This window comes from Sus scrofa, chromosome X (assembly GCF_000003025.6).
Source record: "Sus scrofa isolate TJ Tabasco breed Duroc chromosome X, Sscrofa11.1, whole genome shotgun sequence".
Taxonomy (NCBI): Eukaryota; Metazoa; Chordata; class Mammalia; order Artiodactyla; family Suidae; genus Sus; species Sus scrofa.
The window spans coordinates 88,171,325-88,198,728 of record NC_010461.5 but is presented as its reverse complement, the minus strand read 5'-3'; the positions used below and the strand labels follow the sequence as shown (position 1 = coordinate 88,198,728).

The following is a 27,404-nucleotide window of genomic DNA, read 5'->3' as shown; positions in this document are numbered from 1 at the left end:
ATCTGAAAACACCAGGCCGGGACTTGAAATGACCATTTCTCCCATGGCCTGTTGCTAACCATCTCCCTGAAGATGGCGTGTGTGTGTGTGGGGGGGGCGTTTCTAGACCCTGCAGCCTTGGGGTCCCATGTCTTCTGCGTGTTTACACTCTGTGACATCACGATGTCTTGCTGGGAGTATTTTCTGACTGCTCAGCCTTCCCTCAGCAGCAGTCTCTGCGAGCCAGGCAGTCAGAAGCCTGCTGACGTGGGCATGTACACGATTTGCGAGCTGGGTCTTTGCGAATGGAGGTCTGTGGGGCTCGCCCCCTCCGCTTCCCTCGCAGGGGCATTTCCGATGGTTGGCACCAGCAGCACGTCAGCTGCAGGGAGCAAATGGTGTGAGGAAAGAGATTCCAGGTCTTCTTTGGCCACGGCTGATTCCTTATTTCCTCTCCTTTCCCAGTTTGGGAGCATTTGTTGCTGTCTGAAGGGCCGGGCAGTGCCAAGACCACAATAAACAGCTTGTCCAGTACACACAAGCTCTTTGGACCCTGAAATGTCAGCTGGCCAACTGGCTCACAGCTAGACCCTGCTGCGTGCCGTTTGCATCCGGCCCCGACAATGCTGCTCAGCACTTGTAGAACCATGTATCATAGCAACAAGCCTGGGAGTGGGGGCCACATGGTGACCTGGCCCTAGCCCTGGGATGCCAGGCTCAGGGGCTATGCTTAGGGCCCCTGGCAAAAAAAAAAAAAAAAAAGGAAAAGAAAAAAAAATGACTGCATTAGGGACCCAGCTCTGCCAATCCCAGACCGGTGAAGTGGCCTTTCCCCCGCCCCCCGCCGCCTGAGCCACAGAGGGCCAGACTCCCTATGCCCCATATGGCTGAACCCACTGATTGGTGTTAGACAGAAACATCTCGCCCAGTGAAAGCCAGTGGGGTGCAGGGCACATGCCTCCAGAGGGTGCAGACAGAGCACAAAGGGCAAGAGAGGAGAGGGAGAGGTGGTGGGTGGAGTCTGGTGGCAAGAGTGCCAGGTCAGGCCCCAAGAAACCTGGGCTCCGCTCCCAGCCCCGGCCACCAACTCCCTGGGCGTCTTTGAGCAAGATCACCCAGAGGGCAGGCTTGGGGGACCAGGCCCAGGGCCAAAACCTTGCCTAGGAGGAGATGAGCTGCAAAATCTAGTTCATGCATTTGGGAGCTGGGCAAGGAACGCTTTCCACTGAAGAGCTCCCTAGCTGCCTGTAAATGCCTGGGGCACCTCTTGACCAGCAAAGGAACCAAACTCAAGTGCCCAGGGGACATATCAGAAAGGAAAGTACCACTTCTTCCAAATGTCCAAAAAGTCCTGCCTTTGCCTTGCTTGGAAGGCCGACAGGCCAGGACTGAGGACAGAGGACACAGTTGTCCCTTAGCTGTGGAAGGCCCTGCAATTGTCCTCACTTCTGCCGCTTGCGGGACAAGTTCTCTGGAGTGCAAGGTTTTGTCCCTGGTCCTCAGAGTCTGTATGGAGGTGGCATCTCCCAGCCCCCCCCCCCTGCCAGGTGCCCATACCTCAGTGTCCCCACACTGAGGTACACACTTACGCTCGGGACCTGCCCTCAGAGCTTAGCCCCCAGCTTCCTCTGCCTGGTAGCAATAATCTGCTATTTCATCTGACCCTGCATGCTCGAGGGCAACTCACGAGATACAGTAGACTTCAAGTGCACAAAACACAGTTGCTAGAAGCTACCTGAGTCTGACACAGGGGAGGTGCTCAGTAAATATTTGTCAAGTGAATCCAGGCTGGAATGAATTCACAATACATTCACATATGAAGGGCAGCATTTAACAGTAGAAATTTCAGGCTCTGCGGTAGCACCAGTTTGGAGGCAAGAGGAAGAAGCCTGTTTGTCACCATGCAAATCACAGCATGAGGGCAACCACCCTCTGTGTGCGTGGAGGGAAGGTAGAATACACCCGCCGCTGCCGCCGCCACGGGGGACGGGAAGGGGGGGATGTCTGGGAAAAGGGCCAACACCCACTCCAGTCTGAGGGCCTCAGACACTTCCCAGTGCAGGAAGGCCCCGTGGTGTGGTCTAATCGGCTTTCTAGTTATTCTCTTCCTCACCGAGGGCCCAGTGTGGCAAAATGGGGTAGGTAGGTCGGTTTGAGGTTCCAGGATCACTGCTGGAGCTGTGGACAGCTTCTGACTATGCCCATCCAGGTACCCCATACCAGAGAGGGCCTCGGATCCAACTAGCATTGCCCGGGGGAGCCACGAGGGCTTTGGCTGGGGTCTTCCCGAGTCCCTCATACCCCCACCGGGCCCCATTACTCCCCATTGGGTTCAGAGGCGCTGGGAGCTGTGGTCTGGCCTTTGCAGCTTTGCTTGCCAGATTCCTGTGTTGTCTATGCCTTCACAGCAGGGTGGGTGAGAAAGAGCAACCCAGAAGGAAAAAACAAACAGAGGAAAGGTCTCCGGGTCTGTTGACGTTATAAGTGCTATTGATTTTACAAGATTTTTCCATTGGGAGGACAGTGAACTGACCTCGTTTTGCAGCCGGCTCGGGCTTTGACGCCACTGTCTAGGCCATGAACCGAGAATCCGAGAGGCTACGGCTTTATCTCAACACATATTTGATAGTCACCACTCTCGGCAAGGCCAGGCTGGGGCCTCCTGGGGTGGGAGGTGGGAGGATCCCAGCAATTCCAGGCCTCTGCTCCTTCTACCTTTCCCCAGGGACGCTCTGTGACCCCGGGCCCGAGCACTCTCAGATCTTGCCGGACCTGCACAGTCGGGGAGGGGGGATTTTCAAGCAAGAAGGCCTCTCGACAAAAAGCTCAGACAGGAAGAGAGTGGTTGAAAGAGCACTGAACTAGGAGTTGATGACTTGGACTTGGGTCCCAGCGGGGCCACTAATTAACTGTCTGGTTTCAAGCAAATGACTTCCCCTCTCCTGAGCTCAGTTTTCTCATCTGTGCAGGGATAGGTGGAACTAAATGATCCCTGAGGTCATTCCCAGCTCTAAAATCCAGAAGGCTTGTGGGAGTTCCCTTTGTGGCTCAGCAGTTTACAAACCCGAGTAGGATCCATGAGGATGCAGGATTGATCCCTGGCTTTGCTCAGTGGGTTAAGGATCCGGCGTTGCCATGAGCTGTGGTGCAGGTCACAGACGTGGCTCGGATCCCGTGTTGCTGTGGCTGTGGTGTAGGCCAGCAGCTGCAGTTCCGATGAGACCCCTAGCCTGGGAACCTCCATATGCTTCGGGTGTGGCCCTAAAAAGCCAAGAAAAAAAAAATAGGTTTGCAAAAAATGCAGACGTTAGGAAGGAAAGGAAGAATATAAAGAAGAAACAAGAACGAAGCATCCCAGTACAGTACAGAAGGAAGAAAATGGGACAGAAAGAGAGGTGCACTGCATTGTGGTATGATGGGAAGAGGCCACGAGTGGAGACTCAGAGGCCTTAGATCCGGTTCCCAATTCTACCACTAAAAAGCTGCGTGATCTTAGTTGGGTCACTTCCCCTTTTTGTACCTCATTCGAATGGGAGGAATGAGTTAGCTCCCTCTCCCTAGACCATTCTCTTGGTGGGAAACCTAGATATACACATGGAAAGCGATTAGGGACTAGAACCAGTGCTCCATGGCGTGACATGGACAATAGGTGCAGGTGGAGGAGAGGGCAGGGTGGCAGCTGCAGGGCGAAAGGGCAAGGGAGCAGAGTCAAAGGAGCAGCGGCCACAGCATCAGATAGACCTGCATGGAGTACGGGCTTTGCCCCTGCCTGGCTCTGTCACCTTGGGCATGTCATTTGCTCTCCTCAGATTTCAGTTTCTTCCTCCATAAAAGGAAGGGTTGGAACTAGTTGATCCTCAGAGTTCCGTCCATCTCTCTGAATATGTGGGGAAGCAAAACACAACAAAAAGAGGCCAGGAGATGCCAAGCCGGCCACAGGGGAGAATTTCGTGTTTAAGGAGGAAGCCAGCCAGTGCGGGTCAGACATGTTTGCCAGGAGAAAAGAAGAATAGTGTTCCTGGAGCAATAGTGAGCCGGGCGGAAGGAGGGCAGGGAGAAGGGGAAGGAGGAGGCAGGGCCAGGTCATCTCAAAGGAGTAACTGGAAGGGGCATGGATGCATGTTCAGTGAGAAGGGGCTGGGTTGGATGGCACGCTGGTGAAGGAGCCACCGCCTGGCACAGAGGTCCTCTGTGGGTCCCGAACCAGATAGTGAGGGTGGTGAGTGCTACAGCAGACTCACCAAAGGGTCAGATCTGCGTGAAGGATGGGGAACAGAAACACTTTCAATTGGCAGGATTTCTTCCCTGGAGGACAGAGGGTTCAGGGGCCCATCACTACGTATTTGACACTTTGGGATTTTAGACAGCACTGATCCCTGCCCGGGACCAAAGATAGAGTCTGGGTGGGTGGGAAGACTGAGGGCCTGAGAGGGGATTCAATCAGCTTGGGGTCACACGACAACATCCGGGCAGGGCCAGGAGCAAAACGTGGTCCTTCTCTGGATTCAGAGCCCAGTACTCTTGTGCGACCCCTGCTCCATACAGTGGATGCTCTTAAACGAATCCCTCATTGGAATTGTTAGCCTCTTGGGGGGTGGGGGAAATGGAGTGAAGAAAAACCAGTTCCAGGTGACAGAGACTGTCAGGGCATTGAGAGGTTGAGCCACGCTGGAGGGTGCCCGGTGAACCCTTTGGCTACAGGGCCCATGCTTGGGGCAGGGGCAGTGAGATCTCAGTAGGGATGAAGAGGGTGGGTTCCAGAGTCAACCAGGTCCTCAAATAGCAGCTCCCCGAGCTTCTATTTCCTTATTTGTCATCCGTAAAAAAAATAATAATAATAATTTTTGGAGTTCCCGTTGTGGCGCACTGGTTAACGAATCCGACTAGGAACCGTGAGGTTGCAAGTTCGATCCCTCGCCTTTCTCAGTGGGTTAAGGGTCCAGCGTTGCTGTGAGCTGTGGTGTAGGTTGCAGACGCGGCTCGGATCTGGCGTTGCTGTGGCTCTGGCGTAGGCTGGTGGCTACAGCTCCGATTCGACTCCTAGCCTGGGAACCTCCATATGCCGTCGGAGTGGCCCTAGAAAAGACAAAAAAAAAAAAAGACAAAAATAATAATAATAATTTTTATATGGGGTTATTGTGAGCAGTAAATGAAATAATGCATGAGAAGCACTTGGCACAGTGTCTGCAAATAATAAACTTTCAGCGAGTAGCGGCTGTTATTATTGTCATTACTCTTAGCATCACTGGTTTAACAAACACAAGAGTCATGATCTTGCCTACCAGTCTCCCAACCCCACCAAAGACCTAGGCTCTGCACTGTCAGCTTCCTTCTCCCCTCACTGGCCTCTGAAACTGCTACCATTTCAGTTTTCAAGCCTTGGACCTCCAAGATCTCCTTTGTCACCTCCGTTATGCGACCAGCTTTTCCCCGGGGGTGGAGGGAGGCTCCCCAGAGAGTCCCACCTCCTCCCACTCTGCTTTGCCGACATGGGGCCCCAGCAGCATGAGGCCATACATTGCCACCCTGTCACCAGTTTCCTGGCAAGGCCTAGCAAGGTCACCTTTTGCTTCTAATTTCCTCCTTTGGGGAGAGGAGGGTTGAAATGAAGCCCCAAGGGAGCATTCGGATAAAAGCAAGGGCTTTGCCCTCACAGTTGGAGAGAAACCCTCTCTGGCATTTGCCAGACCAAGAGACATCCCAGCCCAGGGGAGTGCCATTGCCTAGGACATGAGCAGAGCTATTAGAGCCGTGCTGAACTGGGGCAGGCGTCATTCTCCAGCCCCTGGGCAAAGCCCAGGAGCCCCTCATTCCAGGGACGGAAGCCCAGGTTTCCTCGGGTGAGAAGACTCTTGGGTGTGGCCTTCAGAGGGAAGCTGATTGCTTATGCTGAGAAATTCAGAGGGTGCCCCAAACTGCTCCCAGCCTCTCATCCCTGTGGGAAAGGTGGGGTCGCCAGAGAAACTTAGTGGCACTAGGCCAGGGAGGCCTGAAATCACATACTAGCGTGCGAGTCCTGGAGATGAAAGAGCCCAGCCCATTCTCCGGGTTTGAGAGGCCAAGGGCAAGGTGGGTTGGAAGAGCAGGCAGGCAGGGCCTGGTGGATCTAGAGGTGGAGCGGTTGCCTATCTGGCAAGATGTCAGGGGCCCCAAAGCAGACTCCACCCCGCAGTCTCCCCCAGCACACGCAAGCCAACAAGGATGTGTTTCGGGAACACACATGCTGGGTGTTCCGCGCTGTGCTCAGCCTCTGTAGCAAATTGTCAAGTTCAGTCATTACCCCTGCCCCAGAGTCCTTCCTCTTCAAAGCTTTGATGAGGATGGGCTGAGGTCAGGGCTGCGAGGGCAGGGTCATTCGGCGCACAGATGGCCCTGGGCCCTGAGCGGCCAAGAAGGAGAGAGTGTGGCAAGAGGCCCTTGGATGGTGGAGGAAGGCCTGAGGGCGACAGGCCTGGGGGCGAGCGGGAGATGTTCTTGAAGCAGGGTGGAGGTGCACAGGAGACCAAATTGGGCCAACACCCAAGCCCTGGAGGAGAAACAGAGGAACGGGGCAGGCCAGAGACACACTGACATTCTGTAAAGAGGGCTCTGCCAGGTACCCAAGTTACCTTCAAGCACAGCAGCGGGGAGCCAAGATACCTGCTCTTTGTCCCAGGCCTTGCCATTTAGAAAATACACTCTCTCTCTGTCATTCTGTCTCTGTCTATGTCTCTGTCTCTGTCTGTCTGTCTGTCTGTCTCTCTCTCTCTCCCTCTCTCTCTCTCTCTCTCTCACACACACACACACACACACACACACAAGGTCTCCTTTAATTTTCATAGCATCCCTGTCAAGGTAGGTAGGGCAGGGGTAATTGCTTCCATTTGACAGATGAAGAAACCGAGACTCGGCGAGATTAAGTGACTTGCCCGAGGTTACACAGACAGTTTTCATGGCAGAGAAGGGACCCGCACTTTGGTCTCCCGACTCCTGGGGCAGCGAAAAACAGAACTGGCCTAATGAGCATCCAAAGTATGGAGGTAATCACCTCCACAGCGGTATCTCAGGAATTCTGGGCCAAAAAACCCAGGCCCGTAAATCTCTCTCTCTGCTAATATATGAAATTTCATTCTTTTTTTTTTTTTTTTGGTCTTTTTGTCCTTTTAGGGCCACACCAGCAGCATATGGAGGTTCCCAGGCTAGGGGTCCAATCGGAGCTGTAGCCACCAGCCTACGCCAGAGCCACAGCAACGCGGGATCCGAGCCGCGTCTGCAACCTACACCACAGCTCACGGCAACACCAGATCCTTAACCCACTGAGTGAGGCCAGGGATCAAACCCGGAACCTCATGGTTCCTAGTTGGATTCGTTTCCGCTGCGCCACAGTGGGAACTCCTTAAATTTCATTCTTAAAGATGCATTCTCCTGGTTTGAAACTGTGGCCCCCGTTAAAATGCTAAAGGGGGAGTTCCCATTGTGGCTCAGGGGTTAGGGACCCCGACTAGCATCCATGAGGATATGGGTTCAATCACTGGCCTCGCTCAGTGGGTCAAAGATCGGCATTGCCATGAGCCGGGGTGTAGGTCGCAGACGCAGCTCGGATCTGGCACGGCTGCAGCTCCAATTCGATCCCTAGCCTGGGAACCTCCATAGGATGCAGCCCTAAAAGACAAAAAAAAAAAAAAAGTGAAAGGGTGCTGGAAGAAAGAGTAGGGGACATGGGGACTATCTCAGCGCCTGAGAATAATGCCTGGGAGTGTTCCTAAGGAAAAGCCGGGCCATGGAGTGGGGAGGGGGAGGAGAGGGCAGGGGGCATATTAGGAGGGGAGGCAGCACTGGCAAACCTACCCCTTTTGCGTAAGAAAGGGAGGAGTTGCGTCAGAGTGAGAATGCGGGCGATGCTGAGGAGGGGGGCAAGTCTGCCTGGCCTCCGAGAATTCTAATGGATGACTGCCCCGGAGTCCTTGAGGGAGGACTTCATGTCGCCGTGGGGGCGGGGGAGAGGTTAGGGGGGCAGCCAGCAGGGCTGAACAGGGAAGCAGGTTAGCCTAAGAAGCTGGAATTGTGGACGAGTGGGTGGGGGTGGGGGAGCTATTCAGGGAGCTGGCCTGGGGCCAGGGGCCAGTCCCAAGGGGGTGAGCAGAGGCTTGAGAACTCTGGGCCCCATTCCAGCTCCTGACCTTGAGTCACCATGCAACTCGGCACTTTTCCTACCTCAGTCCAGACACCCATCAAGTCTGTTATCTCAGCTTCCCGTTTTACAGAAAACTGTGTAAACGTTGCTCTCCTGACTCCTTCTGACCGACCCTGCCCTTCCTACATTCCTCGCCATCCCCCATCCAGCATCCTGCAAGCCTCCTGGGCCTCCTGGAAGCTCTTGCCTGCTGCCTTTGGTCCCAGAGGCTGTGCCTCCATGGTGCAGGTTGCCCCTGTACCCTCTGGTCCCAAGGGCAAGGGCGCCTGAAGCCCTCGCTCCGCCCTTGGCCTGGGCGTCTACACTCAGGGGCACAGCCGTAAAGAGCTATATCTGAAGACCTCAAGGCTGGGACTTTTAGAACTGGCAGCAACCTTGGAAGTCACTTTTACTATTCCTTCCTCCCTTCATGCAATTACTCCTTTTGCTGAGCACTTACTATGTGCCAGACACCGTTACAGGCCCTCGCTGTATGGTGTCATGGAGCTCTCGGTCTAAATAGGGATATCATTCATCAAATACATAGAAATTCGTAGCCTCCGTCCCGTCATTTTACATGTAGGGGCAACTGGGGCACAGGGTGGTTATGAGGCTTTTTCAAGGTTGTTCTGGTGGCCAGGGTCAAAACCAGGCCAGACCCGGTGTCCTGACTACTATCCCAGTATCCCAGTTTCCCAGTGCCCTTTCCACCATGCTCTGGAAAGAACACAGCACGAGTGTAAGGGCAGAGCATTTATTCCTCTGTGCAGAGCCAGACTTAACCTATAGTCAGAGCAGTGCATGGCCTACTTGGCAAGATTGGAAGATCTCTTATGAGCAATCTCCCCCCTCTCACCATTGCCCCCCCCCAGCTTGTTCCCTCCCCACCGTCATGCCCCTACCCATGCCTCGAATTATACCACTGAAAGCTAAAGCCTCGTGATCTATGCAGAGCCCGTTAAGACATTACCTGCCATGTATACCAACACATTTCCCCGATTTGTTTTTTAGGATGGGCCCATAAGGCCGGGTACTTATGATTTGCAGGAGAAAGAGACTAAGAGTCCCCTTTAAAAGGGGCATTGCTGGAGTTCCCGTTGCGGTTCAGTGGAAATGAATCTGACTGGCATCCAGGAGGACGCAGGTTCAATCCCGGGCCTTGCTCAGTGGGTTAAGGATCCGGCATTGCCGTGAGCTTTGGTGTAGGTCGCAGACACGGCTCAGATCTGGCATTGCTCTGTCTCTGGCATAGGCCAGTGGTTACAGCTCTGATTCAACCCCTAGCCTGGGAAACTTCCTATGCCACAGGTGCGGCCCTAAAAAAAAAAGTAGTAAAATAAAAATAAAAGGGGCATTGCTAGCAAGGGCAAGGTGCCTCTAAACAGTAGTGAGGGGACCCACGGAACCCTGGGCAGCAGGAGGGCACAGGCGCCCGCGGGGACAGGCAGGAGGAAGGTACCTGAAAAGGAAGCAGGAAGGTTCTGAAGACAGACTCCTACTTCACGGTTTAGGCTGGGGGCCAGCCCTGCACCGACACCAACACCATGATTGGTGACATTTTGTTTCAGATTGCGTGTTTACATTTCGTCTTTCCTTATACTGGATTATACTGAGTCTTTTGTCCCTTCCCCAGCCTGGTGTCTGCGTAGTTGGTATTTGTTTGCAATTAGGAGGGGCCTTCCCTGTGTCTGATCAAGCAGTTGCCTTTAAACAGTGCGCCAGGCCTGAAACGAAATGCAGATCCATTCCCCCCTGACATGCTAGGGGGCTCTCCTGGTCCAGGGAATTGCAATGGGAATCCTTTTGTCAGTGGAAGGAACCGGCTCCCACCTGGGGGCTTCCCCTTCCTGACCTTGATAAAGGCCCGTTTCCAGTTCCCCTGCAGCTGGGATGAAGGGGGTTCAGTGTGAATGGCCATTCGTGCCAAGCATGCAGCCCTGCCTAGAAATCTCAACACAAAGCAAGAGGCCCAGCTAGAGACAGCCCCGAGCTCTAGAATCGCACGCCAGGGCTTCGCACCTCTCCTCTGCCACTACTAGCTGGGGTACCCTAGGCCAGGCACCAAACCTCTCTGAGCCTCAGTTTCCTCATCCAGAGACTGGGCCTAATGATAATCCAATGCCCAGTTCCTACTGTCAACGATCCATAACTGTTGACAAGGTTCAAAAGGCTAATGGATGTAATGCTCCGAGGACAGTGCCCACTAAGCGATCAGTACGTGGCAGCTACTGGTATGATTATTTGGACCAGATGTGGCTTTGAGAGCTCCCAGGGATAGGTCGGGACCTCACAGCTGTGCATCCCTGCCCGCTTGTCGCGCTGAGGTTTTCCTCTGTCCGGTTCGCTTAAAGCAAGGCCCACCTGCAGGGCATGCCCTGAGCTGGTGATTCATGGGTGGGATGCATTCTGCCCACCTATTTTAAGCCGCTCTACATTTTCTTCCCCTTGACATGGACATGTTTACACAGAGGAGGACAATCCCAGTCAAAACAAGATGAAAATACACTGCTGGCTGGGAGCCCCAGGCTAACTGGTTTCAGATCCTCTTCCAGCTGTCAGCACCTCACAACAGAGCCATGGGGGTTGGGGGGGGGGGAAAGGCTGCCCAGCCCTAGTCCCCTACCTCCCTCCATCGGCCCAGTTCTGCCTGGTATCAGGCAGTCGGCCGTCCCTTGGTCAAGCTAGTGTGGGCATCCGGGGCTGAGGTTTTGCCAGTTTTAACAAGGACAAGAAGGAGAGGTGCTGAGGGGCAAGCCCCGGGCAGCTCGGGTGTGAGTATTGTGTCTGCCGCCAGGGCCGCCTGGTACACGGGCAGAAAAGGCAGCTGCCAACAGACAGTGGCGGAAAATGGCCAAAGAAAGCTCCCCCGGCAACCTGACCTCCTGCCTGGCATTTGCCCCACTGGATTCATTCCTTTGGGTTAACAGGAGGCTCTTGGTAGAAAGAAATCACCCTGGGGAGGGAGAACCCATCCACCTCCTTATCGGTCACGGAGCCTCCCTGGGGGTCAACTTCTCACCTACACCAACTGACCAGCGAGTCAGTAGGACTTGAGGAGGGTGTTTCCGGGGAGGCTGCTTTGATGAGCATGCGACCGCGATCCCCTGGACCCGGAGCACTGTGGATAAATGTCCTGATGGCATCTGCAGAACAGCTCGCTTGTGTTGACCAAGAAGAGCAGGAGCACACAATCTCCTTTTGTCATCAACTCTGCTCTGCTTAGAGCTGCCCACTCGGGCAGTTGGGTTGCTTGACAGCGAGTCCTGGCATATTCGGGTGCATCTGCCTGGCCCTTAAAAGCCCAAGGCCACCAATTAGCCAGGACCCACTGTGAGGCCCCACCCCAGGCAGTACCGCCTCCCAGCCTGTACTGACTTAGCCTGAGTCCTTTCTCCCAGAAGCCCCCCACTCTTCGGACCACGCTGAGCAGGTCATCGTGTTCCTCCCCTGAGAAAAACTACACAGTTCTCCTTCTGAGGAAGACTTTATTATTATTATTATTATTTTTTTGTCTTTTTGCTATTTCTTTGGGCTGCTCCCGCGGCATATGGAGGTTCCCAGGCTAGGGGTCTAATCGGAGCTGTAGCTACTGGCCTACGCCAGAGCCACAGCAACGTGGGATCCGAGCCGCATCTGCAACCTACTCCACAGCTCACGGCAACGCCGGATCGTTAACCCACTGAGCAAGGCCAGGGACCGAACCCGCAACCTCATGGTTCCTAGTCGGATTCGTTAACCACTGCGCCACGACGGGAACTCCAAGACTTTATTTTAATAGGGATCCTCAAGACTTCAAACCCAAGAGTGACATTAATGGTGAGAATTTCCTTTATGTTGGCGGGCATCAGGGTATTTTTAGACGGGATGGGTTTTTTTATCTGCACCCCACCCCCCGCATCGTTCCAGTTATATGGCTGTCACTCGCTCAGAATCAGGCTTGCTAGCCTGAAATCCCTCTTTGATGTTACTGCCAGCTGGGACTTGGCTGCCCTCCTCCCGGGCTTCATCACCCTCCACTGCTCCCTGTGGGTGCCCTGTTCCCAACTGACCCAGCCCCTCCAGCGAACGATGGAAACAGACCAAAGTCCCAGTGCTAGTGCAGGACCAGGAATGTACACACGGGTGAATTATCCCTTTTATTGAAGAGGTCGGGCCTTGGTTCCAGGTCATTAGTGGCCACTTACTCAATTAAATTTGTTTGGGTTGGGTTTCCCAAGTATGTTTGATTTTCACCGGTCTTCCGTGTTTTTAACTGCAGAGTTGCTCTCCAACAATGATTGTCCTCAAATGAAAGTGTTAACGGGAGGCAAATTCATGAATTCACCCATAGTTCTTCTCCTACGGGGCCGTTAGCAAAGTTCTAATGTGCAACTAAACCTTCTGTTTACTTACTAAATACATGGTTATGGCATTGAGACTGTCCCCCCGGCACTGATCCAGACTCTGGGGGTACAGTGATGAATGAAATATGCCCCTGCCCTTGAAGAGCTTGTACTCCAGTCTAGGAAACCAGTCAATGCTTACTTGAGACCATGTGCTTGAAAGACTAGAGGTCCTGCTGATTACTGACTCTTTGTGCCACCGGAGAAGCTCTCGAGGCCAAATGTTTATGCACATTACAAGTCCTCCGTGCAAGGGAGGATTTCTAAGGTCTTTAAGAGAGTAATTTTTTTTTTCTTTTGGCTGTGCCCACGGCATACAGAAGTTCCCCAGACCAGGGATCGAACCCCAACCACAGCAGTGACAACACTGAGTCCTTAACCGCTCGGCCATCACGGAACTCCCAGAGACTAAATTTTAAATGCCGGGAGCTCCCTTCGTGGCTTAGTGGTTAACAAACCTGACCAGGAGTCATGAGGATGAGGGTTCAATCCCTGGCCTCCTTCAGCTGGTTAAGGATCTGGCGTTGCTGTGGCTGTGGGGTATGCCGGCAGCTCCAGCTCCGATTCGACCCCTAGCCTGGGAACTTCCATAGGCTGCGGGTGTGGCCCTAAAAAAGCAAAAAAAAAAAAAAAAAATTAAATGCTGATTCCATTTGAACAGCAATTCCTCAAACTACCTGGTTCCCATAGGCAATATCGAAGACTTGTGAAAGTCTGGACACAACAAATTGGAACTGGACAGGAAGTTAGAAATGCTAGACTTTGAGATGGCATTGATAGGGTGGCTCGTTTGGCAAGCCACTTTGCCAACGGTGTTTGGGGACCACAGCCCTTCCTCATGCAACAGAGCACATTCACGTGGTCCTTCTTATTTCTGGAAGAACTCAGCTATGCCACCTACAGGATATCCACCACGTCCAGAAACACAGGCGAATACATGTACTGGCGAGGACATCAGTCTGCAAAAAAATACAACATTATCTCCATTTCCAGACTTTGGGGTGTCCATAAACGTAGACAGCTTGTGTGTTATACATGTTGGGAAGGGGGTGCATCATTCCCATCTCATGAATGAGGAGCCGGCCTCATAAGGGGGTTTCGAAGCCTTCTAAGCAGCCCCGGGGGGCTGGCGGCTAAGGTGGAAAAGGAACCCTGGCCTCCAGCCCTCTTTGCTTCCCTCCCACTTGACTAAGTTCATTTAGGACAGGTGTTAGAGCTGCGTTTCTCAGGGAGCACCTCTCCTGGCATACGCACTAGAGGAGTCCCTCTCAATTCTTCTTGTCATTCCTCTCTGTCTGAGGACTTGGGTCCATGGGCCAAGCCCAGCAATGCAGCAGCCTATTGTTGGAGAGAAAGCAGCCGGTGACACGACAGATGCCTCTGGATGGTCTCCTGACTGTGCTCAGGCCCCGCCGCCCCAAGACGTGCAAGGAGTTTCTGCAAGTGCAAGGGTGTGGCCCTAAAAAAGCAAAAAAAAAAAAAAAAAAAAAAAGTTTAATGCTGATTCCATTTGAACAGCAATCCCTCAAATGACCCGGTCCCCATAGGCTGTATTGATGACTTGTGAAAGTCTGGACACAACAAATTGGAACTGGACGGGGAGTCAGAAATGCCAGACTTTGAGACTTCTCTTTTCAACTGCTGAGCTTGTAACTGTCTATGCTTGGCCATTCCTCAGTTTCCATATTTACTTTAGCTTTTCTGCAACTCTGTCAACAAACTCCATGGCATTATTAGTTTTAGCAAATAACAGGATGTCACAACTGTTGACCAGGATTCGTTACTCTGCTGTGAGAGCTCTATCCCAGGACACAGGGACCAGTGTTCCTCTTATTTTTTAAGGTGTATGAGCTTTGGCAGGAAGCCTTTCCCGAGCAGGCCCACTGCGCTCGGCTCAGTCTATAGGCCTTGAAGGCCGCTCACTGTCAAGGCTCTGCCCGCCCAGACCTGGGCTCTTCTGTCTTTGCGTGGTGGTACAAAGACATTTGTAAGTAGATTTTTTTCAAACAGTCGATGCAAATACCTTGAGTTTTCTGTCTCTTTACCCTTAGAGACTTGCAGTAGACTTTAAAAGAAGTCCGTGCTTGGTAAAGCAGCTTCAGGACTTCACATTCGTGTGGAGAAGGGCGAGGGGCTGGTATTTGAGGCTGGCCCTGAGAATTCCCAGGCTTTTGACCCCAAGTACCTTTCCTCCCCCCCCCCACCCCGATCCCTGCCTGTCCCAAGGAGCAAGAGACGAGGTTAAAAGGGTCACTCTGCTGCTGACAGGCAACCAGGAAGTCCAGGCCTTGGGGGAAGCATAACCTTTGTTTATTTAAGCCCCAAACCTAGCAGGCCATGTAAATTAAACATAAAAAGAAAAGAAAATAGCAAAACACAGGCCGGATGCGTACCAGAGAGAGCAGCAAATTCCCCTTTGGCCCTCCCTTGGGAGAAGGGAACCAGTGAGCTGCAGGGGCCACCTCTTTGCCCAGGAGACGCTCACAAGCCATGGGAAGGAGTGAGGATGGCGGGGCCAGGGCATGGCCACCGTTTGCAGAGGTCCCGGCAAATCTTTGTCGTCAGCCCCAGCAAAGCTCCTGAGGGGGAATGAGTCACAGCCCTCCAGCCAACCTCGGAAGGGATCCATGTCTGACCGGTGACAGCCACAGGGCTGGAGGAGAGCTGGCTTTTGTAGACGGGAGGTAGGGCTGGTTAATTGAACAGACTCTGCCCTTGGAGAAAAATCAGCCCCTCCCCGTTCCCTCCCCACCCCCTCGGTTCTTCTGTTTTCCTGCCCTCTGATGCCCGCCCCCCACGCCTCCAACCTCCCAGGCCACGAGTTCCCAGCGACAGCTGTGAAGTGTCTCAGAAGCAATCTGTTCCTCTTAACTGAGAAGCCACATTTGCCAAAGGTTGATTTATACATCCGAGCAGGTTTCGGTTATCCTTCCCATGGCAGCTCTCGTTCAAGTTCTGCTCCAGTTTTCAGGCGTGAGTGGCACAGAGCTAGCTGAGCCTGAGTGCACAAGAGATGGCTCAACAGACATCGGGTCCGGGATATGCCAAACCCTGTCATGGCGAGTCCTACAAAGTGGGGGGGGGGGTGACCTTGGCGCGATGGGCGCGCTTCATGTAGACCCTGTCTTGGCTGTCACCTATAGGCCAGTGGTTCCCAGAAGCAGTGCCACAGACTAGGCCCACAAGAGTTGCATCCACATCTCCCGAACGCACCCTTCCCAACCCATAGACTTATTCCACTAGGTTTTCTAGGGCTGGGGCCCAGGACAGCGGTATTCTCCTCATCCGGGCCCATTCCTTTCCCTCCGCAGCCCATCGGTGAGGTCAACCTGCTGTGTGTTTAGTCACCTGCCGATGCTGATCGGCCACTGATGACTCTGTTGAAAGTCATGCGAAAATTCAGTTCACCCTTATTTAAGCGTTTACCACTGAGAGTGGCAGAATGCGACACTTTCCCCGGGCCTTTAGCATTGGCAGAAAAAAACTTCCCTAATTCCTCCAAGTGTAAAGAATTCCATTAGGTCCCAAAGGTGTGACTCGGAGGATGACGTTGGTAGACACTGCAGTCGTCCAGTCAGGCAAACAGCTTGCCCTGGGAGGAATTTTTCCTCGGTGCCCTTCAAATCATACTTCTCAGGTCATCGGTCGCAAATAGCATCTCCTCAGAACTGTCCGCGTGAGGAGGCTGTGGCAATCATTTCTTAGGCATTCGCGTGATTGTGCACAAATGGTGCTTGTTTTTATTTCACTTTCACTTGAGCGTGTGATTGACAGCTTTGAAAACTGTCGACCTGGCAGCATGGGCACTGCCCGTGCCCGGTATAGGGTGTGAAGCAGTACGCTGGTTCCCCTGTATCCACCTGACTGCCACTCCGAGCTGCCCCCAAGACCCTGTCACCTATGGCCCCTGCGCAGCACACAGCCAGCTCTGGATGTCAGGGAGAACAGAGGCCGTGGCTTGTGACACTCTGGCCGGGTCTAGAGCTGCCATCCTGCTCCGTCCTGTTGCCTTACTACCCGTTTGGGGTCATGGGGACGCTGTCCTCAGCTGAGAGAGACGGAGACAGAGGTGGAGATGAAATGATGCCCTCTGCCTGCCTGGCTTGGTGAATTAGACTTTGTCAGAGGCTGAAAGGGTGTTTGCATAAATACGTGTGTGTTTCTCTGCTTCTCGTTCTTCCTGATAAGGTGTGTGTCTTCCTTGTCAGCAGTTCTCCAAGCGGGCAGGAGGCCTTCCTTAACCCCTCCCAGCGCTCCTTTGAGCTCTTTGGCTCTGTTCCCCTGGCCGGGGGTGGGGCGGGGGGGTGCCCAGGGGGGAACTTGACTTGTTTCTCTCCTCTCTTTCTGTTCGGGGAGCAGCGTGTTCCCTGCCCCGTCCTGCTAGCGCTCCCACCCCAGCCGGGCTGCCTTCTTTCCATCCTGGAAACCCTCGGGGGGCTGGGGGGGAGGTGGCTGGAGAGCCCATGCACGGGCCCCTTTGCAATCGCAGAGGCCCTCCTGGCAAGTCGCAGAGTCCCATAACAGAGGATCAAGGAGCCACCTCAAGTGAGCCCATGGTGAATAGCTCCGCTGTGAGGTAAGCAGTGGCCTTGGGCACACAATGTGAAAGGCCCAGGAGGCTCATAATGCTTACCCATCCTGGCCCAGGAGCCCCTGCGCGCCTGAAGAGGCCAGTATTATTACGGTCATTTTGTTCCCCAGGGAACCCGGACCACTTCAAAGGTCACTCATTCTATAGCGGGGGGCCCACACGGGAGCCAGGTGCTCCACCTCAGGGCCCTGGCCTCTTCACAGGCCCCTTGTCTGCTGGCTTCGCATCCCCAACAAGATCCTCCTGCTTCTCGTCTTCTAAGCATTGCCAATCGTCTCAAGTCCTTCACATACCACTCCAAGTAACCCCGGCAACTGCTAGGGAAAAAAAAAAATAGCTTGGAATTTCAGCTCTTGAGACTGCGCCATAGGGCAGAAGCCCTGGGGAGAGGCCCTACCAGTGTCTCCCTGACCTGAAGAAGCTGATGGAGCGCTGGTGCAGATCAACAAACACGGCCATGTGTTTTGCTGCTTCCTTTCCTGCCCCTGCACCTCCCCCCAGAAGGCTGTCATGGGCCAGGATTCACAGAAGGTGGGCCTTGAAGAGGAGGGGTATTTGCCTATCTGAGGGCAATATAGAGCAAGGAGAAGACGGCAAGGAGCTGGCCAAAGAAGGAAAGCCAAGAATTAGGCAGGTAGAGGTGACCCCACCCTAGCTGTGCTGAACACCGACTGCCCCCCTAAAAGGAGGGGATTGGCAACTCAGAGTGAGGGACCACTGTTGGCCACCATGTCAGAGGAGCCTTTGGTCCTGCAGAACCTCCAGGCTCCATGACTGCTGTGTTACTTCCACCTAGATGTGCACGCACCAAAGCACGGGGGGTGGGTGTGAAAACAAAACCACCCCCAATTCTGAGGAATGAAGCGATGCCCTGGGGTGATGGAGGTTGGTGTGGTCCCCTCCCAAACCCTAGGCTGCCTTCCCAAGCACACCCCCCCCACCAAGCCCTAGGCTTTTTCCTGAAGTAAACAGTTCAGTGAGATCTCACCCGTAGGAAGATACCTGAGTTTGCTACAGGCCCAGGATATTCTGGAAGGAAGCACAGTCGGTGACCTGTATTATGAATTTGTTTGTTTGTTTTTAATTTCCCTGAAATGTGCCTTGCACTTTGAATAGGCGGTCAGTCAACATTGGATTGAATTGAACGATAATGGCGAGTGTGCAGAGGAGGGGAGAGGAGGGGATTCCATTTCCTGAGGTTAATTTGACCTTCTCGTCAGGAATATCTACTTCGTACTTGTAGATAGGTAATGGGGGATGGTGGACAAGGAGAAGAGAGCTTAGAAAAATTATGGATGTAAATGTTCCCAGCTGCAGGGCATAAAGGAGAAGGGAGACAAGCATAAATATTGACACAAGGTTCATGAAATTCAAGATCCACTGAGCTAAACTGCATTCCTGGATAACATCGCCAATACATCCAGTCTTGCTGAGACGCCAGAACAAACGGTCTTTCCCCCCCCGCCGCCCCCGTTGCTAGCCATCGAAGTTGGGATGCCCAGGGTGATTTGACAAGAGCCCTCTTTGACTTCTCTGAGCGCGGCGTGAGTGGGGTGGAATGCGTTGTCCAAACGGGGTTTGGTTCTGCCTGTCATCCCTAGTGTCACTGGGAGATTGTTTGTGAGGCTCACATGGGACCCTGTCGGGTAGGGAGCTGAAAGGCACAATTCATTGCTCCTAGCATCATTCGGTGCCAGGGTCTGGCCCAAATCGGCTGCTAGAGCTGCTTTTCCAAGAGAGGGGCCCTCTCCGACACGATTCTCCCGGGGGGGGGGACACCCCCCCCGCCGCCCCAGCCCACCACCGCCTTCTGCATCTGCATCTGCATCTGCATCCTCCTCTCTGTTTTTCTGCCCCCCGAAGTCGTCGGGGTTCTGGGCTCTGGCCATTCGGGGCAGTTCACGTGACCCACAGAGGACAAGGCACTTTGTCTGTCACCGTCTTTCCTTCTCGCTTCCCTCCTTCTGGACCTTGGGGATTTCCCATGAGGCCAAAGTAAGGATGTAAGAGACCATAGACAGGAGTGGAACCCACAAGGGAAGAGAGAAGAGTGGAGCCGGGACAGATTCCGTGATGGCATTTCAGCCGCCCTATTCCCCGAGCCTCTTCAGGAAAAGGGACAAGTAAGTAATTAGGAGGAGACAGAGCTTCAGGCGGAAAGGGGCCGAGCTGGAGACGTAAGGGGGGAGGCCTGTCGAGGAGCTGTCCTGTCTAATGCTCCTGCCCTCAGAATCCTTTGTGACTTCCTTGTCCAGCCCCTCACTCTGTATTTGCTTTGCAGCTTGTCCCGCACCTCTCACAGCGTGTCTTTTTCTGCTTCTCCTGACACAAGACCCTGGGTTTTGCCGGCAACATTGCCGAATCTTGGGGTGGAACATTCCCTGTCGAAAATAAGGAAGACTTGCCTATAAATAGTTTCCTTTGGGCGGCGTGGTACACAATGCTTCGAGTGTGACAAAAAGGGAAGTGAGATGTCCCCCCCTCCGTCTTGGCCACCCCCAGCCTACCGCACCCACTCTGAGTCTGCTTCCCCCACCACCAAGCCACTGCCACCGCCGCTGCCGCCACTGGGGGCTGAGATCCTGCCCACAGGTTCTGCGGCCCAGACCGCCCAGTCTCCGTCTCCCTGTGTCGTGGGAACCCGAAATAGGAAGGGTGCTTGTCCTAGAGAGTCTGGCTTTTGAAGTGGAACAGACCGATGGCAATGCCAGGACACTTCTTCCAGCTCAAAAGGAACAAGTTGGTTTTCAGGGCCACTGGAAATGGCGAGAGTTTGGCCCCGTCCTCCTCATGCCACCCTCCATCTGGAAGGTCACCCCTGAGACAGGAGGGTCGGCCGTGTCTGTTTAACCACAGAATCCTTTGGCTGTAGGGCTAGAACCGAGAGCGCGCAAAAGACCCAGCTCATCAGCTGGGCGCTGTGGCCGCCATGGCTCTGGGTCCAGCCTCCTGGGTAAGTCCCGGGATGGAAGAAAGGGAGTTTGGAAACGTTTGCTCTTGTTGGGGCTGAATCCCTAGGCCCCTGTTTCCTGCCCGGGGCCGCCTCCCCAGGACCCAAGGATGCTGAGAGCCTCATGGAGCAGCAGTTTATTCTGAAAAGGTAGACGGGATCATGGCCATCTTATACAGCACAAGCTTCCGCTCAGTGCAAGGTCTGGCGCAGCCATTCTGGGCAGAGGAATTTTCCCATGTGCCGACGGTTAAGCAGAAAGCCTTTCAGGTTCCTCTGATTTCTCCCTCTCCCCACTACTCTCCACCCCTATCTCCCCTACCCCCGCACTTTGAAAATCTCTCTACAGGGACATTTAGGTCAGTGGTCTTCCTTTAGCAAACCCTGGGGTCCTGGGATCCAGCCGTTGTTATCTGCAAACAGGGAATCAGGGACCTCCGGGGTGAGCTCTTCTCACTCCTGGCTGATGGACTAAAGATGTGGCAGCGACAGGAAACTGGCTGAGTATGGGCTGAAACTGGGACATCATTTTGAAGTTGTTTTGTTTTGTTTTTTAAACTAAATCCCTGATCTGAGCTTGCTTTCTTGTTGTTGGTTTCATTCTCCTAAAAGCTGAGCACAGCAGGAATGCGGAGGGGGCAGTTCATTAAGGGTGTCAGTGAGTGGGGCCCTGGCAACTGGAACTCTGTCTGGGCCGTGATTACTATTCCGAGACTCCACACCTAATCTGGGCTGCTGTACACCCGGGACTGTGTAGTCCATTCTGGGAGCCACCCGGTTGGATTCACAGTTCCTCTTTCCTAGACAGAGAGGGCTTTCTTTGAGGACTCCTTGGCTGCCTTTTGAAATAATGCAGCTGAGCAAAGCCCTCTTAGAAAGCTCATTTGGACTCTTGGGATAGTCTTCCGGTCCCCCATGCCGCTGGCGTCCTAGGAGCACTTCCCCTGGCCCTCACCCTTTCTTCCTCCTCACCACTTTTCCTGGCACCTCCAACCCATCCCTCAACCGCCTTGACTCCTTCAACAAACCTCCACCCTGCCCCAGCAGTAAGTGTAGTAAGAACAAACTTGGTCTCTAGGTCAGGAAGACCTGGACTGGAGTGCCAGCCCTCTAATGTACTAGCTGTGGGCAAGGTAGCCTCTCAGACCTTCGGTTTCTTCATCTGTAAAATGATGCGTGACAGTGCCTACACTACAGGGTTTGTGACTCAGCCAACACAATGCCTGGCCCATAGCCTATGCTCAGTTAATGGTAGTTTCTGTCAGTGGGTCTCAAACTGAGCTTATTTCTAACTGAAGTATAATTAAGGGACAATTCAAACACAGCCTTGCTAGCAAACTTCACCTCTTTTCTTTGCCCTCCCCAAACTACCTGGATTTCTATGCCTCTGTCTCCATATAAGCGAATCCCCATTGAAGGAGCCGGTTTTTCTTCTGTCCTATGCCCTGTTTTCCTGGTGGTGTTTTTTCCCTGCCAACTCAGCTTATTTATCTCTCACTTTTTCTTTTCATCATCTCCCTTGGCATCTTGGGGGTAGGTAGCAACGGTGAGTTTAGGAAAGATTTACAAGCCAATAAAAGGTCAACTCAGACACTTCCCGGACCAAGAAAGCTCTATGTGACACAGAGGGCAGATTAATATATCAGGGAATTTCAATATCAATTCAGCTCCCGATTTAAGATATTGTTTGGTGGTTTTTTTTTTTTTTTTTGGCTTGGCTAATGTTCTTGATGACCTATAAATATAGTCTGCACTTTGTTCCGTCTGCTACACGCAGCGTAGTGCAAACACCTTGTTCAGAGTTTGTGACCTGAAGATAACCTGATATCCTGCGATGGGGACTGTCTCCCAGCTAAACTGAATGAAGAAAATCACCATCCTGGACTAGTACAGTAGGTTTGCTTGGGTAGATCTCCTTGTCAGCGCTTTGCACATAGAATGGCCCTCGCACACGTATCACCACCAGTAGAATCCAATGGGAGCCCCATATCATAGTGAAAAATGTTGGCAGTTTGGTGGCATAGCTGCACCGGCAGCCTGGAGAAAATTAAGGCCTTCAGACTGGGATTAACTGGGGCCTTGGCCAGGGTGTCGGTGCCAGGCACCTGGTTAGGTGAAATATCCTGAAGCAAATAATAATTACCTTCTTTGCTGATAAGAGGCCCCAGTACTTTTCCAATAGCGTGATTGCTCTAGGGTATTTCTTTGGAACGGAGCCTGAATCACAAACTGATTCATGGGTACTGGCTCTAACTTAATCCAAACTATTGTATGTGTGGTGGAACCCAATGTTCTCCTTATGGCCCTGAGTTGGTGTAAATAATACTCAAAGTTGCATCACCTGTCTGTCCCTTGTTCTGTCTAGGTTGCTCCATCTGGCTGCAATTCTGCTTCTGTCCACCAGGTGGCCTCACTTAGGAAAGAGCAGGATAAAAGGACCTCGAGCCTCTGATGCTTTTTGTTGTTGTTGTTGTTTTTTAAGCTTGAGGTTAAAAAGAATGAAAAAAATATTTTGATGGAAACATATGTAACCCTTAGTAGGCAACAAACACCTCATTTCCCTTGTGACTTGGAATCTGTTTGTGAAGTATCCTGTAACCCTCTGTAAGGCTGGACAGGTGCTCTCCTGGGATGGTTTAAATTTAGCCTTGGTTTATCCTTTTGTCATTTGCTGTTTACAGGAAAGTAACAAAATCTTGCTTTTTAAAAATAGGGACATGAGATCCTGGATGATGTCGAATGTATTTTCTTTGTGGAATCGGGTATTGAGACCAAAGAGGAAAGGGCTAGCATCTTGTGGTCGCTGCAGTGCCCACTCCTCCTACTGTCTCCTCCCCACCTCCTCTGCCACCCACCTGGCCGCCAGCTGCTGCCTTGTACGTGTCCCCCCACTTGTCTGAGTTCCTGCACACTCTCTCCTCCATACACGCACGCTGGCATATACAGATTGGCATGTTACACAACTGTGCATGTGTCAGTACACGGACAGGTGTACATCCGTAGTAGTAGGTGAGTGGATAGGTGCTGAGGATGGGGGCAGGCTGGCTGGGTGAGGGGACCTGCAGATGACAAAGTCCATGTGCAGGAGAGAGGCCGAGAAGGCAGGCGGCAGGAGGGAGTGAGGCCCCTGATGGGGAGGCCAGCGTCCGGGATGGGCCGCATGCAGAGAGCATTGCAAAGGCACGGGGAGCGTGCTGGCCGACAACGGAAGAAGAGCTTTTAAAACCGGCGCCGCCCTCTACCGAACGCTTCCTACCTCCTGTTATGGCATTTGTACTTTCTCATTTCTCTAAGAAATCAGTTCCAGTTTGGTTTTTACCGATCTCCAGGGCCCTCTTTGGAGACGCCAGTTGGCACCAGAAAGTGCTGAACTGTTTACAGTCCCCGCCTAAGGTTCAGGGAGGGGATGTGGTTTAACTGGGCCACAAAGCCGGTACAGGACTCATTTGCATGGCCCCTGACGCCATGTGACGCAGCCGGCTCCTCCTATATAAAGAAGAAGGAGCCGAAATATCTCCGACTCTGGGTTGGACTGGCGGCCGTGGAGTTTGTGACACACTAGGTGACACCCCTCCAGTCACTTCCCTTCAACTCTGGAACGCCCGCCCGGCTTTTGGTCCGCTCGGCAGCCTTCGCCCCCCTCCTAGCCCCAGGGCCGGACGCGCAGAGCCCAGCCCCGTGCAGCGCGCCAGCCGTCGCCGGCCGCCCAGCCCGCCCAACCCAGCCCGCAGCCCGGCCAGAGCTCCCCGGCAGCCCGAGCCATGAACACCGAAATGTATCAGACCCCCATGGAGGTGGCGGTCTATCAGCTGCACAATTTCAACATCTCCTTCTTCTCTTCCCTGCTTGGAGGGGATGTGGTTTCCGTTAAGCTGGATAACAGGTAACCACCGGCCACAGCTCGCGAGCCCGGGCGCCGGCGAGGGCTGGGCTGCAAGCGGGGATCTCCGAGCGAGCCTTGCGCCGCCGGTCCCGGTTCCCCGCGGTGCAGCATCCTGGGAAGGGGCGGGGGGAGGGGACGCAGGGAGGGAGGGGGGGTCACCGCCGCGCTGGGATCCGCCGCCCGAGCGTCCCTGCGGCCGCGGCGCCGTAAGAACCAGCTGGTGCAGCCGGAGGCAGAGGGGCGGCAGGGCCGGGCTGGGCAGGGCTGGGCAGCGGGCTGGCCGCGCGCCGTGCGCCGCTGGGGAGCAGGCCGGAAGCTTCCGAGCCGAGAAGGAATTCCGAGCTAGCTTCGGAGCCCGGTAGGTTTGCCCGGGCCCTTCTGGGCCGGCGCTGGAATGAGCCGGCGGCGGGGGGCCTCCCTGGGCCGCGCGCCCCCATTGTTTGCATGTCGCCGCGCAGGCCACGCTGGCCCGTGCGCCCCGGGGACCCGCGCGCTGCTCCATGCGGAGCTCTGGGTGGCGGCGGCGGGGAGCCAGCCTGGGTGGGGAGGCGAAGCTTCCTGCAGGGGCCAGAGAGGGACCTGGGGACAAAGTGCCCCGAACTCTGGGTCAGGGGGGCGGGAGAGAGGAAGAGCTGGGGCAGATGGAGGACTTTGGCCACAGCTGCCGGGTCCTGAGACTGGAACCAAGTGGGTAACAGGGTTGCTATGCTTTGTGTCTTGGCAGTGCCTCTGGAGCCAGCGTGGTGGCCATAGACAACAAGATCGAGCAGGCCATGGTGAGTGGCATCACTGCGTCATTCCCATCCCCAGACCCGGCTGCTGCTTATGTAACTCAGTGTAGGAGTGAGGGGGTGGGTACAGAAGCCCTTAGCCAAGAGCCTGAGGAAGCTGCCAGCCTGCCTCCTACCCCCCTTGGAGGCCTTAAGTAGAATCCCATCAGAGGGGCACCTTTTCGGGCATTTCCAGTCCATCCTTGCTGGACTCTCTCCTTGCCTCCTCCTTCTCTCACCCCAGGGTTTTGCAGCAGCCTCTGGCTCCGTCCTGGGCCCGTGGCAGGGCCGGGAGCCCAGATACTTGCATCTGTCTGCATCCCGCAGTTGGCAGGGGCCAGAGCTCATTGGATGCAACTGCACTGCAGTGCCTCTGCAGAGCCTGGGCTGGGGTCAGGAGTTGGGAGGAAACAGGAAGCAAAGCACCCCACCCCTTCTCCCTCTCCTTACCAGGTAGAGGTCATACTCCTCCACCAAGCCGCAGGAATGGCTGCAGGGGCTTGGGGCATCCAGCAGTTAGCAACCACTTTCTTGTGCCCTGGAGCCTAATGACACAGGTCCCTGTCCCCAGTGCAGTCTTCCGAATTCAGAGAGGAGGCAGCCATCCCGGGGCCGGTGTCCTGTGGAGCCAGGCTACAGGACAGCTGCAGTTCAGTATGCTGGGTCATGTGGCGAGGAGGAGACGCCAAAGTAGCCCATTTTATTCTCTTGGTGAAGATGTGTCAAGCAGACAAAGAGCGTGGGATGCACTGCAGGTGTTCTCTGGGATCTGGGCCAGCGGCGGGACCTTATGTGGAAGTGGGGATACCGCAGACCTCCACCAAACAGAACAAGTCTCACCCAGAAGGCTCCCAAGTGACCAGCTTGGAAAGTCATTAGAAACTTGCGGCGGGGTCGGGCCGGGGGGAATCCTCTGAACTTGAAAACTGGACTCCCACCTCAGGTGTGGCCCCAGTCATGCAGCTTTCGCGAGCGAGGGTCTAGGTGCTTCAGAGGAAGGGGCAGGAGGACCGGGTCCGCGGGGCCGGTGTGCTGAGGGGCTGCTGAGGGAAGGCTGGAGGACGGTGGCTTGAGGGACAGCGTGGGGGCAGGTGCTGCGGAGGGGCCCCCCGGGGCTGACGGATGGCTGTGTCGTGATCTCCTCCGGGGCAGGATCTGGTGAAGAACCATCTGATGTATGCTGTGAGAGAGGAGGTGGAGATCCTGAAGGAGCAGATCCGGGAGCTGGTGGAGAAGAACTCCCAGCTGGAGCGTGAGAACACTCTCTTGAAGACCCTGGCGAGCCCAGAGCAGCTGGAGAAGTTCCAGTCCCGGCTGAGCCCTGAGGAGCCAGCTCCCGAAACCCCAGAAGCGCCCGAGGCCCCTGGTGGTTCTGCGGTGTAAGTGGCTCTGTCCTCAGGGTGGGCAGAGCCACGAAATTTGTTCTACCTAGTTCTTTCTGGTTTGTTTTTGGCTCCCCAAGCGTCATCTCACGTGGAGAACTTTTACACCTAGCATAGCTGGTGCCAAGAGATGTCCCAAGGACATGGCCACCTGGGTCCACTCCAGTGACAGACCCCTGACAAAGCGCAGGTCTCTGGAGGCTGAGTTGCATGGGGCCTCCTCACCCCAAGCCAGTGAGCCTCTAACGCCACCGCGCCCGGGGGAGGGGGGGGTGCTCCCAGGGCCTGGGCAACTTAGCTGCAGCTGGCAAAGGGGAAAGGTAGTTTGAGACGGGCTGCCAGTTTGCTCCAGAAAGTATAAGGGGTCTGTTTATCCATTTCCATGGACATCTTCAACAGCTTCATCTGACAACGACTGTTCCGATGAAGCAGCCACTTGTGTTTTAAGCAGAGGCAACCTCTCTCTCCTCCCCTGCCTCGCCAAGGCAGGACCACGGTTGGGAGAGTTTGAGCCAAGTCAGCCTTCTGTTGGTTAACATGGTGTAATGCATGGCTTTGGGCACAGCCCAGTGTGGGATTACGGCTTTGGGATGACCGCTTACAAAGTTCTGTTTGGTTAGTGTTGGCATCGTTTTTCTATATAGCCATACATGCGTATACATACCCATAGGGCTAGATCTGTATCTTAGTGTAGCGACGTATACATAAGACACCTACACCCACGTGTTGAAGGGCCTAACCAGCTTTGGGAGTACTGACTGGTCCCTTATCTCGTAAGGCTAATTCTTTTGACTGTGTTCATTCACCACGTTGATCCATTTTGTCCTTTAGGTTAAGTAAAACTAAAAGAGTAAAGGCAGGGAGGGGGGCCAGCCTCCGAATGCCTTGCTGCTGCACCCCTTGCCCCGTCTGTCCCCTGAAGGCGTGTGAGGTCCTCTTTTGAACGCCAAACCCACCATTCACTGGTGCTGACTACATAGAATGGGGTTGAGAGAAGATCAGCTGGGACTTCACATCGTCATTCGAAAACTTTTTTTTTTTTTTTTTTATGTTTGTGGAAAACTTTCAAGTGAGCAGAACAACTAGCTTGCAGGTGTCCTCTTGCGGATAAGGGGTGGACAAGGGAATGGCTTTGACCCGACAGTGCCTGGGTAATGTGCTCAGGGAGCTTGTCTCTAGGGAGTTCTGTGGCCGTGAACACTTTCCACTTTCCGACACCTTATCCTGATGTTATGTCTCCAGGATTTGGATTTTGATTTTTCAAATGTAGCTTGAAATTTCAATAAACTTTGCTCTTTTTTTTTCTAAAAATAAA

The 27,404-nt window shown here is 54.0% G+C and overlaps 1 protein-coding gene across 4 annotated transcripts in view; it reads left to right on the top strand.

The window, feature by feature from the left end:
- Positions 1-27,404, top strand: part of TSC22D3 (TSC22 domain family member 3) — a 62,259-nt gene extending 34,855 nt beyond the window's left edge. Inside the window, exons 2-4 of one of the 4 annotated variants that reach the window (XR_002340888.1) lie at positions 24,662-24,713; positions 25,425-25,650; positions 25,860-27,404. Coding sequence is in view for 3 of the 4 variants with exons in the window: in XM_021080825.1 (XP_020936484.1) it covers positions 23,816-23,937; positions 24,662-24,713; positions 25,860-26,090 (405 nt within the window). In the remaining variant the exon portion in view is untranslated. Of the gene's footprint in view, positions 1-18,831; positions 19,228-22,424; positions 23,938-24,661; positions 24,714-25,424; positions 25,651-25,859 lie in introns of those variants that run through there. The other 3 variants (XM_021080826.1, XM_021080825.1, XM_021080824.1) reach the window with 3 other exon arrangements.